This window comes from Selaginella moellendorffii, unplaced genomic scaffold, assembly GCF_000143415.4.
Source record: "Selaginella moellendorffii unplaced genomic scaffold, v1.0 SELMOscaffold_16, whole genome shotgun sequence".
Taxonomy (NCBI): Eukaryota; Viridiplantae; Streptophyta; class Lycopodiopsida; order Selaginellales; family Selaginellaceae; genus Selaginella; species Selaginella moellendorffii.
This window is the reverse complement of record NW_003314277.1, coordinates 1207161-1220268: the sequence shown is the minus strand read 5'-3', so window position 1 is coordinate 1220268 and position 13108 is coordinate 1207161. Positions and strand designations below refer to the sequence as shown.

At 52.6% G+C, this 13108-nt stretch overlaps 6 protein-coding genes across 8 annotated transcripts; 3 read left to right on the top strand and 3 right to left on the bottom strand.

The window, feature by feature from the left end:
• Positions 1-11: 11 nt before the first annotated feature.
• On the bottom strand, positions 12-3230 carry LOC9642514. The gene is made up of 2 exons (XM_002971031.2): positions 1448-3230; positions 12-1395 (listed from the first exon to the last, which is right to left on the bottom strand). Exons 1-2 carry the CDS (start codon positions 3224-3226, stop codon positions 193-195), a joined length of 2982 nt encoding a protein of 993 aa, XP_002971077.1. The 5' UTR covers positions 3227-3230; the 3' UTR covers positions 12-192.
• A 155-nt stretch (positions 3231-3385) lies between these two features.
• LOC9642513 (pentatricopeptide repeat-containing protein At4g02750) lies at positions 3386-6094 on the top strand. Its single transcript, XM_024676173.1, has one exon. The coding sequence runs from the start codon at positions 3386-3388 to the stop codon at positions 6092-6094; it is 2709 nt and encodes a 902-aa protein (XP_024531941.1).
• Positions 6095-6123: 29 nt separating this feature from the next.
• LOC112346569 lies at positions 6124-7203 on the bottom strand. 2 transcript variants are annotated; one of them, XM_024675827.1, is made up of 3 exons: positions 6823-7203; positions 6297-6466; positions 6124-6247 (listed from the first exon to the last, which is right to left on the bottom strand). In XM_024675827.1, exons 1-3 carry the CDS (start codon positions 6922-6924, stop codon positions 6145-6147), a joined length of 375 nt encoding a protein of 124 aa, XP_024531595.1. In that variant the 5' UTR covers positions 6925-7203; the 3' UTR covers positions 6124-6144. The 2 variants fall into 2 exon arrangements, with proteins under 2 accessions (XP_024531595.1, XP_024531596.1); XM_024675828.1 differs by having other exon boundaries at positions 6297-6463.
• A 100-nt stretch (positions 7204-7303) lies between these two features.
• LOC9642512 (putative ubiquitin carboxyl-terminal hydrolase 11) lies at positions 7304-10313 on the top strand. 2 transcript variants are annotated; one of them, XM_024675824.1, is made up of 11 exons: positions 7304-7403; positions 7459-7547; positions 7605-7961; positions 8066-8158; positions 8247-8384; positions 8441-8611; positions 8666-8932; positions 8993-9141; positions 9198-9629; positions 9696-9954; positions 10013-10313. In XM_024675824.1, exons 2-11 carry the CDS (start codon positions 7536-7538, stop codon positions 10187-10189), a joined length of 2055 nt encoding a protein of 684 aa, XP_024531592.1. In that variant the 5' UTR covers positions 7304-7403; positions 7459-7535; the 3' UTR covers positions 10190-10313. The 2 variants fall into 2 exon arrangements, with proteins under 2 accessions (XP_024531592.1, XP_024531593.1); XM_024675825.1 differs by lacking the exon at positions 8066-8158 and having other exon boundaries at positions 7305-7403.
• Positions 10314-10362: 49 nt separating this feature from the next.
• Positions 10363-12083, top strand: LOC9641823. The gene is made up of 3 exons (XM_002971229.2): positions 10363-10486; positions 10553-10882; positions 10940-12083. Exons 1-3 carry the CDS (start codon positions 10388-10390, stop codon positions 11750-11752), a joined length of 1242 nt encoding a protein of 413 aa, XP_002971275.2. The 5' UTR covers positions 10363-10387; the 3' UTR covers positions 11753-12083.
• LOC9642511 (ubiquitin carboxyl-terminal hydrolase 3) lies at positions 11730-13092 on the bottom strand. The gene is made up of 9 exons (XM_024675826.1): positions 12991-13092; positions 12769-12897; positions 12648-12701; positions 12466-12568; positions 12352-12407; positions 12212-12286; positions 12096-12153; positions 11966-12042; positions 11730-11910 (listed from the first exon to the last, which is right to left on the bottom strand). Exons 1-9 carry the CDS (start codon positions 13057-13059, stop codon positions 11812-11814), a joined length of 720 nt encoding a protein of 239 aa, XP_024531594.1. The 5' UTR covers positions 13060-13092; the 3' UTR covers positions 11730-11811.
• Positions 13093-13108: the final 16 nt, after the last annotated feature.

The following is a 13108-nucleotide window of genomic DNA, read 5'->3' as shown; positions in this document are numbered from 1 at the left end:
AGTTTTCGAGATTTCTCCACTACTGGTTCTCTAAATTCCATATGGATTTTAATGCCCATTGTAATTGGCACACGAAGTTGGCATTGAATTTGCATTTTGATCCAGTTGAGTGACGTGTAAAACGAAGAGAAAGAGAGAGATCCCGGGAACCTGGTGATTGGAACCTGGTTTCCAAAGTTTTGTTCCGAGTTGTCAAATCGTGGTTCGCTTTGCACGCTTTCCTCCTCCCGCTGCTACTCCCCCTCCTGCTTTGTGTTGCTGCTGGACGCTGCAACTGGAGCTGTTGTTCTGTCCCGGCGACGAAGAGAATATGGAGCTCGAGGGCCTCTTGAAGCTCCTGGAAGTTGAGAGCAGCGGAGTAGCAGCTGGCTGATTCCGGTACTTGAAGTTCTCCCACAGCGTGAAGATGTCGTTGCTCGGCTTCTTCCTCTTAACCCCACCACCTTCTTTTGTAGCAGCAGCAGCAGGAACACTCGCAGTAGCGTCCTTTCTCTTCCTCGACGAAGTGCTACGAGTCGGAGTTTCGTCGTGCACCATCAGAGGTGGCGCTGCCGGCGGGGGTCTCTTGAGATTCTTCTTGCTTTGCTCGCGAGCGCTCAGCCAACTCTTCAAAGCGTCCTTGACGGAGGTGGACGACGAAGATTGGCGCCTGTTTGAGGAGAAGCCAAAGCCGCTAGCCGTGCACTTCTTGCTGACAATGCCTTCTCGCCCTTCGATGTCATCGAGAGCCACCGTTTCAAAGGTGTGCGTCGCTGGAATTGCTGGCGACTCGTCCCAGTCCTCGTCTAGCTGCCCGGCGGGCGGAAAGTATGGAACCGACGTGAAATGGTCCCCCGAGTTCCATTCCTCGTCCAGCTCGGCCGCGGGAGGAAAATACTGGAATTCATGTCTGTAGCCGCACGATGGAGCCTTCTGTCCCACAGGCTCGGCTGCACCCTGTCGTCCATATCCCTCTATAAAGTCCTGATTCTCTTGTCCACGTCCCACACGTCTCTCCACTTGTCCATACTCGCACTGGGATTTGAAGAGCTGCAGCGATTGGGAAGATATGGCGAAAGGTTTCGCGGCTGCGAGCTGTTCCGGTGGTGCCATTGCTATGAAGGCGGCGAGAGTTTTCTCGGAAGATAGGATGGCGTGAGCGGTGAGCGGGTTGATTGCCGGCGACTCTGTCAGAAATGCTTCCGCCACAGTGGGGGACTCTGTCATTCGAGGAAACGTACGAGAGGTGGCGCTGGTTTGAGCTTCCTTGACGCAGCTCAAAACGATCGAGTCGGTGTTTGCCGGATCGCGGGAAACGAAGCATTGGGCGTGGATGCTGAGACCAACGGCTGCTGCGTAGACGTCATCGACATTTTGAAGGACGGCAGTCGTGAATCTTCTGTCACCTTCAAAGACCTGACAGAGAATACAATATCAGTTATAAGAGGGAGCAAACTGAAGAGCTTACCATGATGCATTGCTGGAAGGCAAAGCTGATGGCCTTCATATCATTGTCGATAATGCTCTCGATGCACGCCGAGACGCCCTCCACACTGTTCGCTTGTTCATGCATGCACAGCTTCTCCGGGCTGTAAAAGACGAGGCACTTTGTAGGACTCAGAATGACGTCGATCGGTAGCCTTAGTTCCCTCTCCACCACCTGCGCTCCCCCCTTTTCAACAGCAAGAATTCGCTGGTACGTACTCCTCCTGGAAATCAGTCCGTGCTTGTTGACGAGCCTGCTGTTCACCACGAAGATCTCCGTGCATGTCTGACTCGACGGCAGCCTTGCACCAGGAACTCCAAAGTTGCCACTCCGCCGCTTAGCATCGGTTCGCTTAGCATCACGTAGAGGCACCTTTAGATCGAGTGAAACGTGCGCTTCGCTGACTCTAGCCGGACCGATGGGCTCTGTGGGAAATTCCAATGGTGGCAGTTTTGAGTCTTGAGAGACGCTACTGCTCTCCTTGCCTGGTTGATGTGGAGCTGGAGCAGTGGCGATTTTCTCCACAAGACCCCAGAGATGACGGCTCCTGAAGTAGAAGCACCGGTGATCATTGCAAGTGTTGCTTTCGGAGAGATGCCAGTCCAGATATATGAAGTCCGTGGCGGACGGCTGAGAGTACTTGGCAAGAGAAGCCAGAGTCCCAAAAATGAATTCTTCCACCTTTTCCTCCCTGTCGCTGGAGTGGAGCGCTGGAACCGGCAAAAGCTTGACGAGATGGCAGCGTAGAGAAAGCTCTGGAACGAGCACCAGCTTCTCATACAATTGTGGCGTCACTATATAGTTGTCCAGGAACTCGAGCTGGACGTGCTGCATGACCAATGAGTCTACCATCTGTGCGACAGTGTGTTCCTCTAGTCCCGCCTCAGGGATATCAACTTGCTTAGTTTCCAGCATGGAAACTTTCCCAAGAGTCGAGCTCCCAAACAGCGATTCTTCTATCGGTCCTTGCTGATCAAGAGATGGAAAGTATGGCAGGGATAGCTCTGGGATGATAACTAGCTTCTCGAACACCTGTGGTGCCACCAGCTGCTCCAAAATCCCGAGATCGATTGGCTGGATAGCTAGACCTGATGCTAAAGCCTGTGGATCCCAAGCCAGCTCCTCACTGTGTTCTTCCATCCCAGAGCCATCCAGTGACGTGAAAAGATCTGGAAAATCCACCTCCTCGCTCTCCAGAACGAATATCTGCCTTGAAACGCGAGAAGGGAAATTCCGAGAGACCACCACCGGCTGGAACTCCACAGGCTCGATGTGGAGAACCGCGGCCTGGCGATCCAAGGCAGCCAATTCTCCTTCTTCTTCTTCTTCCAGCGGGAGCTCACGCTGCGCGCTGAAAATCTCTTCTTGGATTGAGAAATCCTCTTCCGGAGAATCAACCTCGGGGATTTCCAGCACGAATATCGGCAAGCACGGCAGCGTCGGCGGCGCCCTGGGGACTTGATCTGGCAAGATCGGCCGGCATTCCAGCTTGAACGGGAGAAGACTCTCCAAGAGCTTGTCCCGGAGGCCCGGCCGGAGTGATTCCAAGCACGCGCCTAGCTCCGGCAGCGGCCTCTCATCGATTTGCTGCTGTGCTTGCCCGAGGACGATCTCCGGTAGCTGCGATCGCTGCTGCTGCTGCTGCCGATCGAAATCTTGGAGCTGGAGAACGCAGACATGGAGGATCGATCTTGCGCAGGCAAGAGTAGCATTCTCGGCGGCCCTGTCGAAGAAATCCGCGTCGAGATACCTGAGCCGCATCGCATTGCGCTTGTCCGTTAAACCCTAGTTCTTTTAGAAGAATATTCTAAATATTTGGAATAAACAAAAAATGTAGGTTTATCGAATATGGTCCACTTTATCGAATATTCTTGAGATTCTCCTTCTTCTTGCAAGGGTTTAGGGTTTATCTCCAATGGCATGAGAAGGACGCTTGCGCTGCACCAATGCAGTCGCAGGCCTCACAAGAAGCCTCTTCTACACAGGGGCAGCGTCGCGGGATCTGGATCCGGCGACGCCGTGAGAAGGGAATTGGATCGCCTGGAAGCCCTCGATCGCGCGGCCGACGCGGATACCTATGCCGTCCTCATCCGCCAATGCACGCTCGCGCGGGCAGTACCCGAGGGCCGGCGCGTCCACGCCCACATCTCCAAGCACGGATGCCGCGACTCCTTCCTCCTCAATCTCCTCGTCCAGATGTTTGGGCGATTCGGCTGCGTCGCGGATGCCAGCCGCGTCTTCGATTCCATCCCGGCGAGGAACTGCTACTCGTGGAACATCATGGTCGCGGCATTTGCCCAGAACGGGCATTTGCAGCAGGCCAGGATCACCTTCGATCAGATGCCGCCCAGCGACAGGAGCGTGATCTCCTGGACGGCGCTCATCACCGCTCACTCGCAGAACGGCGCCGCCGCCACCGCGATCCAGCTCTTCGCGCTCATGGATCTGGATGGGATCCGCGCCGACACCATCACCTTCGTGAGCGTCATCGATGCGTGCTCGAGCTTGCGGAGAATCGATCACGGCATCGCCGTCCACGTGGAGGCCCGGGAGAGCGGTACAGAGATGCACTACGCGGTGGCCACCGCGCTGGCTAGCATGTACGGCAAGTGCCGGCGATTGGAGCGCTCGAAAGAGATGTTCGATCGGATGGAAGAGCGCAACATGGTGACGTGGACAGCCATGATCACGGCGTACGCGCAGAATGCGCAGCTCGACTGGGCGGTGGAGATCTTCCGCCGGATTCCGGAAAGGAATGTCGTGTGCGCGACCGCGCTCGTCGCAGCGCTTGCCCAGAACGGGCATTTGCGCGACGCCGAGGAGCTGTTCTTGGGCATGGAAGATCGCAACAGCGTTTCGTGGGGGACGATGATCGCGGCTTACAATCAGAGTGGAGATCCCGCGAAGGCGCTGGAAGTGTTCGATGCGATGGAAGGCGATGGGATCCGGCCGGACAAATGCGTGTTCGTGAGCGCGCTCGAGGCCTGCGGCGCGCTGGGCGATCTCGCGGAGGGCCGGAAGATCCATCGCCGGATCGCCACGGCGAGGATGGAGGAGAATTTGATCGTCGCGAATGGGCTCATCGCGATGTATGGGAAGTGTGGCGGCGTGGAGGAGGCGAGAGCGGTGTTTGATTCGACGCCCCAGAGATCCCTCCTCTCGTGGAACCTGATGATCGCGGCGTATGCCCAGAATGGGCATCCCCGCCACGGCGAGAAGCTGCTCGATCGGATGCCCGAGAGGGATCTGGTGGGCTGGAACACGGTGCTCATCGCCGACGCCCACGACGCCAATGTCGCCAGCGTCGAGCGATTGTTCGCGGCGATGGAGGAGGGCGATGTGGTGTCAAGGAACGCGGTGATGCTCGCGCTGGTGCTGTGCGATCGCGAGGAGGAGGCGCTGGCAGGCTTCCGGATCATGGATCTAGATGGCATACAGCCCAATCGCGTGACGTTTCTCTCGATCCTGGACGCGTGCTCGTCGCTCGCCTCGATCGAATTCGGCCGCGTCGTGCACGCTTGCATCGTCGATTCGTGCTTTGCGGGCGATGTTCACGTCGGGACGTCCCTGGTGATGATGTTTGGGAGGTGCGAGCGCGCCCAAGAGGCGGACGCGGCGTTCCACGCCATCGTCGCGAAGAACATCCTGGCCTGGACTGCGATCCTATCCGCAAATGCTCTCTCCGGGCATTTGGATGCCGCGAGAGTTGTATTTGATCTTCTTCCACTCCGCGACCTCGCGGCCTGGAACGCTATGATCACTGGATACGCGCAGTTCGGCCACAGCGATCCAGCGCGAGAGCTCTTCGATCAGATGCCGGAGCGGAATGTGATCTCCTGGACTGGAATGATCTCCGCGTATGCCTATAGCGGGCATCGTCGCGAAGCTCACTATCTCTTCAAAGCCATGGATCTCCTCGGCCAGCGACCAAACAAGATCACGTATCTCAAAGCGCTCGAGGCCTGCGCTGGGGGGATCACCGCCGCGGAGGCCCGAACGATCCACGCCAAGGCGATCGAGAGTGGATACAGCAGTGACACCCAAGTCGCGGTGGGACTCTTGAATCTCTTCGAGAAGTGTGGCAGTCTTGCGATCGCGGAGAGAGTTTTCGATGATCTTGGCGAGAGGAAGACGGTGGTGGCGTGGAGTATCATGATCAGCGCCTATGCCCAGTCCGGGCGTCCCTGGAGAAGCTTGGAGCTCTTCACGGAGATGGTGCAGAGTGGTGTGATGCCGACAGAGATCACGGTCGTGAACTTGCTCTCGGCTTGCAGTCACGGCGGGTTCTTGTATCACTCGTGGCTGTTCTTCGTGTCCATGGTTGGCGACTATGGTTTGTCTCCGATCTTGGATAACTACGTGTGCCTGGTGGATATCTTGGGACGGACTGGGCAGCTTTTGCTGGCGCAAGAGTTGCTCGAAGCGATGCCGTATGAGCCGAATGATATCGCGTGGACTTCGCTGCTGAGCTCTTGTAAGACGCAAGGCGATGGCGGGCGTGGAGCTAGCGTTGGGGATCAGGTGATGGATCTGTGTCCGAAGCACTCTGGGCCGTATAGACTCGTCTGGAATGTGTGCGTTGGTGGTCTGGAAGAAGGAAATGGATTAGCTCTTTCTGGTATAGGATAAACATCTATAAGCCATCCAAGTACCTTCTCAAGCTTTAGTCGAATCACATACTACAGTATTTGTGAGACCAGCTCTCGGGAGCTAAGAGGTCGCTGATAATCTTCATTAAATCCCGAGTTTTGTATGTTGCAAGTCTTCCACCAGTGGTTTGTCCTGAGAAAAAAGGATCAAAACAAGTACCTTCTCAAATCAAATCACATACTGTTGTAGAGTATCTTTTCTCGGAGCTAAGAGGTCGCTGATATCTTCACTTACTTCCCAAGCCTTGTATCGTTTGTCGAAAAATTGGGAAACACTTATTCTTTCTCTAACAACTTGAGTTCGTTGCGTACCGCACAATGGAAAGATTGCCGAATCCGTCGCACATCGCTGCTGCAAAAGTATTATAATACTCTTTTTTGGTTAGCACCACTTTGCCTAACTCTCAATCCGCATGAAGGCTATCTTAACAATTTGATCGCTGCGAGTACTAAACAATCTCTAAACGATGAGCAAAGAATGCTGCGTGAGCAACCAACTTGGAACCAGAAACTCTCGAGCAAGATGACAACAAAGAGAAATAAAAGCCAAAACTTCCAACGAAAGATCTACTTATAAGCCAGCTCACCACTAGCATTCTCTCCTGTCTCTCTATCTCTTTTTCAAACTCCTCCTCTCAAGTATACACACAATCGCTAAAGAAGGAAAGAAGGAAAGCATACGATGGATCACAGGGAAACGAACGCTACCTCATGGTCGATCCTTGTGTTGCTCCTGGGAGCTGGAACAATCCAATGCGCCATGGGCCACTTTGGCGAGAAAGGAGGAGGCAGCGTCACCAATCCCGCCATCCCCGACGGCGATCGATGCCTCCAGCTGCGCGAAGAGCTGGTCCCGTGCTCCGCGTCGCTCTACGGGATCTTGCCGCCGGCCCCCAGCGCCGAGTGCTGCAGCGCGCTGTGGTCGCTCACCACCGAGGCCGTGTGTAGCTGCGCCGTCGGCCCCGTGGGGTGGAAGGAGATCTTCCTCCGCGTCATGGGAGATGGAGGATTGATCAACATACCCGCGGCGCTGCGCATCCCATTCCAATGCAAGGTCGCGCGATCGCGCCCCGGATTTCTCTGCTCGCCGCCGCTATAGCACGATCGATCGGAAATATTTTTTAACCCTATTTATACGGATGGAATGTACGGATGAAATGGAGATCTTCCCTTTTTTTCCTTCCCTTCCCCCATTTTTCTCTTATTCCTGGACTAGGGTTAGGGATTGTGGTTGTGCGAGGTACGTGGATCGATTGGGCGTGCGGCAACGGCGAGGCGGTATCCTTGCGGTAGGCTCTCTCCGTGCCAGATCTAGGCTCACAGCGCTTTTCTGTCGCGTCGCAGCTCTAGATCTGGCGATACGCGACGATTTAGGCCCGGATTCATCACTGGATCGTAGAGCGGGCGATGATATATCGCCAATGGGACAGGAGGTTCGTGGCCATTGCGGAAAATTCTCGATGGCACAGTGATTTTGGTTTTGCTTGTAGGTGTTGAGCGAGAATTGGGCCGAGGAAGAACGGCTGGCCGTGGTGCCTCTCGAGGGCGCTAGCGCTTCCACTCCAGATGTGTCTGTTGGACTCATGGGTGGGCGCTCCTCGGATGTTTCTCCCGTGAAGCATCAAAACTTTGGTCTGGAGGTTGAGAAGGAGAACGACGACTTCTTTGGGGGTTCTAGCAGTGGCAGCCGGAATGGCAGCAGGGGTCTCGCTGGCCTCCAGAATCTCGGGAACACTTGCTTCATGAACAGTGCGCTCCAGTGCCTGGCTCACACTCCGGAGCTCGTGGAGTACTTCCTCCAGGATTATGATGACGAGATCAATCCGGCGAACCCACTCGGGATGGAGGTACGGTTTCCTTTCACTGTTGCTGGCTTTGTGTTCTTGGGTGTCAAGAGCGGTCTTGCATGTCCAAAGAAAGAAAAAGATAGTGATTTTACTGAGTGTTTCAGACATGCAAAAGGACGCTGCAATGGGGTTATAGATTGCTTTTTGCTACTGCCAGTCAGCTACCTAGGATGGGCAACGGCGGAGTTAGGAGTAAGGTATTCCTTTTGTATGAATGACTGGGGCGTGGTCCTAGATTCTAGCGTAAGTGTTTTCTTTTTCCCATCTTTTCTTTTCTTTTCACAGGGTGAACTGGCTGTGGCGTTTGGAGAGCTTATAAGGAAGCTATGGGCAGGAAGAGAAGTTGTCGTGCCGCGTCCGTTCAAAAACAAGCTTTCTCGATTCGCTCCACAGTTTAGTGGATACAATCAACATGATTCGCAGGTTTGTTTGATTGTAGTATCTTAGAATACAGCTACTAACGATGTGTCATCGTACAGGAGCTCCTGGCCTTTCTTCTGGATGGACTGCACGAAGATTTGAATCGCGTAAAATCAAAGCCATATATTGAAGTTAAAGATATTGATGGACGACCGGATGGAGAGGTTGCAGATGAGTACTGGGCAATCCATAAGGCGCGCAACAACTCGATTATTGTGGACCTTTTCCAGGTTTGTGTTCGTACTTTTATATCTAATACGGCAACTAAGGTGTTTTATTTGCAGGGACAATACAAATCGACTTTGGTCTGCCCCGTTTGCGCGAAAGTATCGGTTACATTTGACCCCTTCATGTATCTATCCTTGCCGTTACCAGAGAAACAACAACTGATGAGCGTAGCAGTCACGGTGTTCAGTGGAGATGGGAGTGCTTCTCCGGAGGTTCATACGGTTCAAATACCCGGACCCAAGCAAGCACGTCCTAAGGATCTTATTCACGCATTAAGCGTGGCTTGCACTCTAGAAGAAAACGAATATCTGTTCGTTGTGGAGGTAATGGGATCCTTATTGTTCCGTTCACTCATAACCTTTTATTTTCCTGTTCTATTGCAGGTATATAATAATCGGATCTATCGTGTAATTTCTGAATGTCCCAGTGCTCCACTTTCACTAGCTAATGGGGATCGTCTGGCTGCGTTTAGGCTAAAGTCGTTCCCTGGCAAAACAACGAAGCTTATTCTTTACCATGGCACTCTTGAGGAGTAAGTTTTCTCTGTTTTTACTTTCTGAGGCATGTAACATATGAATTTTCGTGCAGGACAATAGGAAAGCAGTTTAAGCTTTATGGTTCTCCACTTGTCACTGCCATACCTGAAGCGGGGCTTAGTGAGGGTGCTGAGCTTTACAATCTCGTTGCCAAGGTTGTGAGTCCGTTGAGGCGGGAAGCCGAAGTGAACAGTTCTCCGGAAGATTGGCCATTTCGTTTGTTTATAACAGATGACAAGGCCTCTACGGTGGATCTGCTAATAGACCCACATATGCCACTCCCTACGTTCAACTTTTCGCCGAGAGAACACAGATATTTGATTTTAGTATGGTCCCCAAGCGCTAAGGATCAGTATGGCTTCAAAGAGCTAGAGAACCTGGCTCCAGTAACTATCCCCGATTCAAGAAGGCGAGAACCAATATCCTTGTACGCTTGCCTAGAGGCATTCATGAGAGAGGAACCTTTGGGACCGGATGACATGTGGTAAGCTTCTAAAACGTTTTCTTTTTTTCTTCACGCTTTGAGCTTTGGAATTACGTGCGATTGCAGGTTCTGCCCGAAATGTAAAGAACACCGTCAAGCAAGCAAGAAGCTGGATCTCTGGAGGTTGCCAGAGATTCTGGTGGTCCACCTGAAAAGGTTCTCTTACAGTCGGTACTCAAACAAGCTGGAAACGCTGGTGGACTTCCCTGTGCACGACTTGGATTTGAGCAAGTACGTATCACACCGGACAGATCCATACGAGCTTTTCGCCGTGAGCAATCACTACGGAGGCGTGGGTGGCGGTCATTACACTGCATATGCAAAGGTTTTCTTTTCTTTTCTTTTTTTTTTCCTTTCGTAGCTGACGTCCTGTCTATTTTCAGTTGTGCAACGAGAACAAATGGTACAACTTTGACGACAGCTGCGTTAATCCCATGAGCCCCGATTCCATAAAAACAACGGCAGCGTATGTCCTGTTCTACAGGAGAAAGCGGCTCGGCACAAACCCAGCGCCAGATCCTTGCGTAAGCCGGGGAGTATCGTCTTTAAGCATGATATAGTTTTTTTCTTATTTTTTGGCGGATTATTAACATCAGTCCAGTGAGGCCTTTTCAGCAGAAGCTATTGATAATTCGGCTGAAAGCAAGAGTTAAACAAACAAGTGATAATAGATTCTCCTTCCCACGTCGGCGGCCGCATGGTTCCGGCGGTTGTGAAGGAATATCCTACGACGCACAACCACCGTATGTGATGAGGCAATGTATCCAGAGCGTTTTGTTCTTTTGGGATTCATATTCTTGTTTACGATTGGTCGGGTGGCATTTGACACTTTTCAGCAGCACTACTCTCCTCCAAAGGTAGACTCTTATTAAACTTATTGACAATGCGATTCTAATCCTTTCTCTCTTCGTTTTTCATTCCAGGTCGCTACTCGCGTTTCAGCACCGGGAAGCAGCAGCGGCAGCAGCAGCAGCGACCACGATGGCAATGCCTCCCGTGTTGCGATTTGCCTGTTGGGACAGCTGCGACACTTCGAGCTAACCGGTCCGAGCATCCGGAAGTTCGTCATCGACGCACACAAGGACGCTGATATCTTCCTCAATGTCCCGCTGGACGAGAACACCTGGAAGATCGCACTGCTCGGGGTCAACGCCCGCTTCCGGATCGCCAGGATCTTCAGGGCGTATGACATGCTCGAGAGCACGATGCACAAGGAGCTGCTCAAGTCGAAAAGCTCTCCAAACGGCGTCCAAGTAAGTGGAAAACGAGGAACTTTGTTCTTGCCTTCTCAAAAACTCTTGCTTTCTCAGGGCCTCCTGCAGTACTTCAGCCTGGTCGAAGGCTGCATGCAGCTCATCGTGGCCTACGAAAAGATGCACGGCTTCCAGTACAAATGGATCGTGAGGACAAGGCTGGACGGCTACTGGACCGCGCCACTCCCGGCCACCATCTTTCGTCCCGGAGTCTACACGGTGCCGTATGGTTACGACTTTGGCGGTCTCAACGACAGGCTCGGTGCTGGGGACCGGCAGACGACCATGGCCACCATCAACCGGCTCAGCATCCTCCCCAGTCTCCACGCGCAAGGCTACCGCAACATCCACTCGGAGCGCGTGTTCGAGGTCCACCTCCGTGTCTCGGGCATCCGGGTGGCGAAAGAGATGCTGCCGTTTTGCATCTTGAGCCACCGGAACTTCCCCTGGCCGGTGCTCGAGACCCCAGTGGCGTCCATCCTCAGCAAAGGTCCTCTCAACGGAGCTTACTGCAGACCGTGCACTCCCAAGGCCGGGCAACGAGAGTCCAACCGGATCGTGAGGAAGCTGTACAGGAACACGGGGTGGTGGAGCGTGGACAGGTCCGGGTGGATTCCCACGGATGGAGTGACGCTGGAGCTGTGCGATGCGTCGAAGCAGGCGTGGGAGGATGGCTGGGAGGCGGTGTTTGACAGGGCCTCCGGGAGGGAGGCCGCGGAGATTCGGATGAGGCTCGGCAACGCGTCGCTGGCGGACTGTATCGAGCAGAATGAGGAGTTCCAGCGAGGGTGGGAGATTTGGGACGGGATGTCGCCCAAGGATCTGTGCTTGCACTCGAGAAGAGATGGACAAAACTTTCCTTTGCATTGAAAGATCTTGTTCTCTTTTCCCTGAAGACTGTAAAACTAAGCACTTTGCTTACGCTGGTGCTAAGTTTCCGGATTCTCGGTCTTGGAGAGAGAAATGACGTTGAAGTCTAGCGATCCGGGGTTCATGGAGATGAAGTTTTGGATGACTTTCACGGAATCCTGGAGAGAAGAGTGTCTAGAGAACTTGTATGATGTGATCACAAGGTTTTGTTACCTTGAGCACTGATGATGGAGAGGAAGGGCCATGGTAGACTGGTTGTTCTTTACGGCCATCTAGCTCGTAGAGACCACCTAGACAAGAGAATGAAATAAGTTGAGATATTTTTAGCGGAGTTTGCGCGTACCATCCACGCAGACAAAGCAAATGAAATGCAGGTTCACTGGAGTGTCAATCGCTGGAGGCTGAAAAAAACCGATGTTTCAATGACAAGAAAGATCGAAACTTTGATGAATTAATTACCGCAGTGTCTCCGGCAGCTGCTGCGACGCAGTGAGCACCCTCGAGTTCCCTATCGTTTTCGAGATAGCTCGCTCTCTAAAACAAACAAAAAAAAGAAAAAAAAAAAATCAATAAGGAAGAACTCAATCATGCCAATGTACTTCAGAAGGAGATAACTTGCTGGTCGACTCAAAAAAACGTTTGAAGTACGACCCCTCTGCTGGAAAGATTTTAGTACTGTAAAACTAGAGATGATCGATATAGAGGGGACTTGCCGTGCTGAATTTGAGAAGTGTTGTTTCCAATCGCATGTAGCAGACCGATGGTGCCACAAGCATTCCCGACTGTCTGTTTCATGAAATAAACGCTCTCGCTCACCTGTTACAAGGAAAGAAAAATAGGAAACGAGATGAGTTCCTCTATCAACAAGAACAAAGAAAGAAAAACAAAGACTAAACTTCTGTCCCTCTCGACGAAGTTTTTCTTCCTGGGATTTACTCGCAGCTTCCGACTGCAAAAGAATGGACCAGCAAAGAATTAAACTCAAAAATCCCCAAAAAAACATATTTTCTGCTTACCTCGGCATTGATCGGGTAAAGAAAGAGCACGGCGAGCACAGGCGCCGGAACCATAGCCAGCAGATCGTCATCAAAGCCATAGACATCGTAGAAAGCAGCAGCTTCGCTCAATCCAAGGCTGTGGCAAAACTGCAAGAGAGGAAAATCAAAACCAAAATTTCTTGAGCTGCCGCAATCGCGCCGATCCCGATCGAATCGAGAAAAATGCAATGCGCGTCTCACCTGATTCATGATGTCGGGATTGGCCTCGAGCGGCAGCCATCGCTTGGCCACGGGAGCTTCGTCAGCCATCTAAAAGCCCTAATTGGGTTTCTCTTTTCTTCCAAATGATTTTTAGGGC

Bases quoted from the DNA above. Each gene is read 5' to 3' on its own strand.
- LOC9642514 (XM_002971031.2), bottom strand. From the start codon at position 3,226: ATGCGGCTCAGGTATCTCGACGCGGATTTCTTCGACAGGGCCGCCGAG. The intron at 1,396-1,447 runs GTAAGCTCTTCA...ATTCTCTGTCAG, and splicing joins CCTTCCAGCAATGCATCATG to GTCTTTGAAGGTGACAGAAG.
- LOC9642513 (XM_024676173.1), top strand. From the start codon at position 3,386: ATGAGAAGGACGCTTGCGCTGCACCAATGCAGTCGCAGGCCTCACAAG.
- LOC112346569 (XM_024675827.1), bottom strand. From the start codon at position 6,924: ATGGCGGGATTGGTGACGCTGCCTCCTCCTTTCTCGCCAAAGTGGCCC. The intron at 6,467-6,822 runs GTAGCGTTCGTT...ATACTTTTGCAG, and splicing joins ACACAAGGATCGACCATGAG to CAGCGATGTGCGACGGATTC. The intron at 6,248-6,296 runs GTATGTGATTTG...CTTTTTTCTCAG, and splicing joins AGAAAAGATACTCTACAACA to GACAAACCACTGGTGGAAGA.
- LOC9642512 (XM_024675824.1), top strand. The intron at 8,159-8,246 runs GTATTCCTTTTG...TTCTTTTCACAG, and splicing joins ACGGCGGAGTTAGGAGTAAG to GGTGAACTGGCTGTGGCGTT. The intron at 8,612-8,665 runs GTTTGTGTTCGT...TTTTATTTGCAG, and splicing joins TTATTGTGGACCTTTTCCAG to GGACAATACAAATCGACTTT.
- LOC9641823 (XM_002971229.2), top strand. From the start codon at position 10,388: ATGTATCCAGAGCGTTTTGTTCTTTTGGGATTCATATTCTTGTTTACG. The intron at 10,487-10,552 runs GTAGACTCTTAT...TTTTCATTCCAG, and splicing joins AGCACTACTCTCCTCCAAAG to GTCGCTACTCGCGTTTCAGC. The intron at 10,883-10,939 runs GTAAGTGGAAAA...TTGCTTTCTCAG, and splicing joins GCTCTCCAAACGGCGTCCAA to GGCCTCCTGCAGTACTTCAG.
- LOC9642511 (XM_024675826.1), bottom strand. From the start codon at position 13,059: ATGGCTGACGAAGCTCCCGTGGCCAAGCGATGGCTGCCGCTCGAGGCC. The intron at 12,569-12,647 runs TTTAGTCTTTGT...TCCTTGTAACAG, and splicing joins TTCGTCGAGAGGGACAGAAG to GTGAGCGAGAGCGTTTATTT. The intron at 12,408-12,465 runs GCAAGTCCCCTC...TCTTTCCAGCAG, and splicing joins CACTTCTCAAATTCAGCACG to AGGGGTCGTACTTCAAACGT.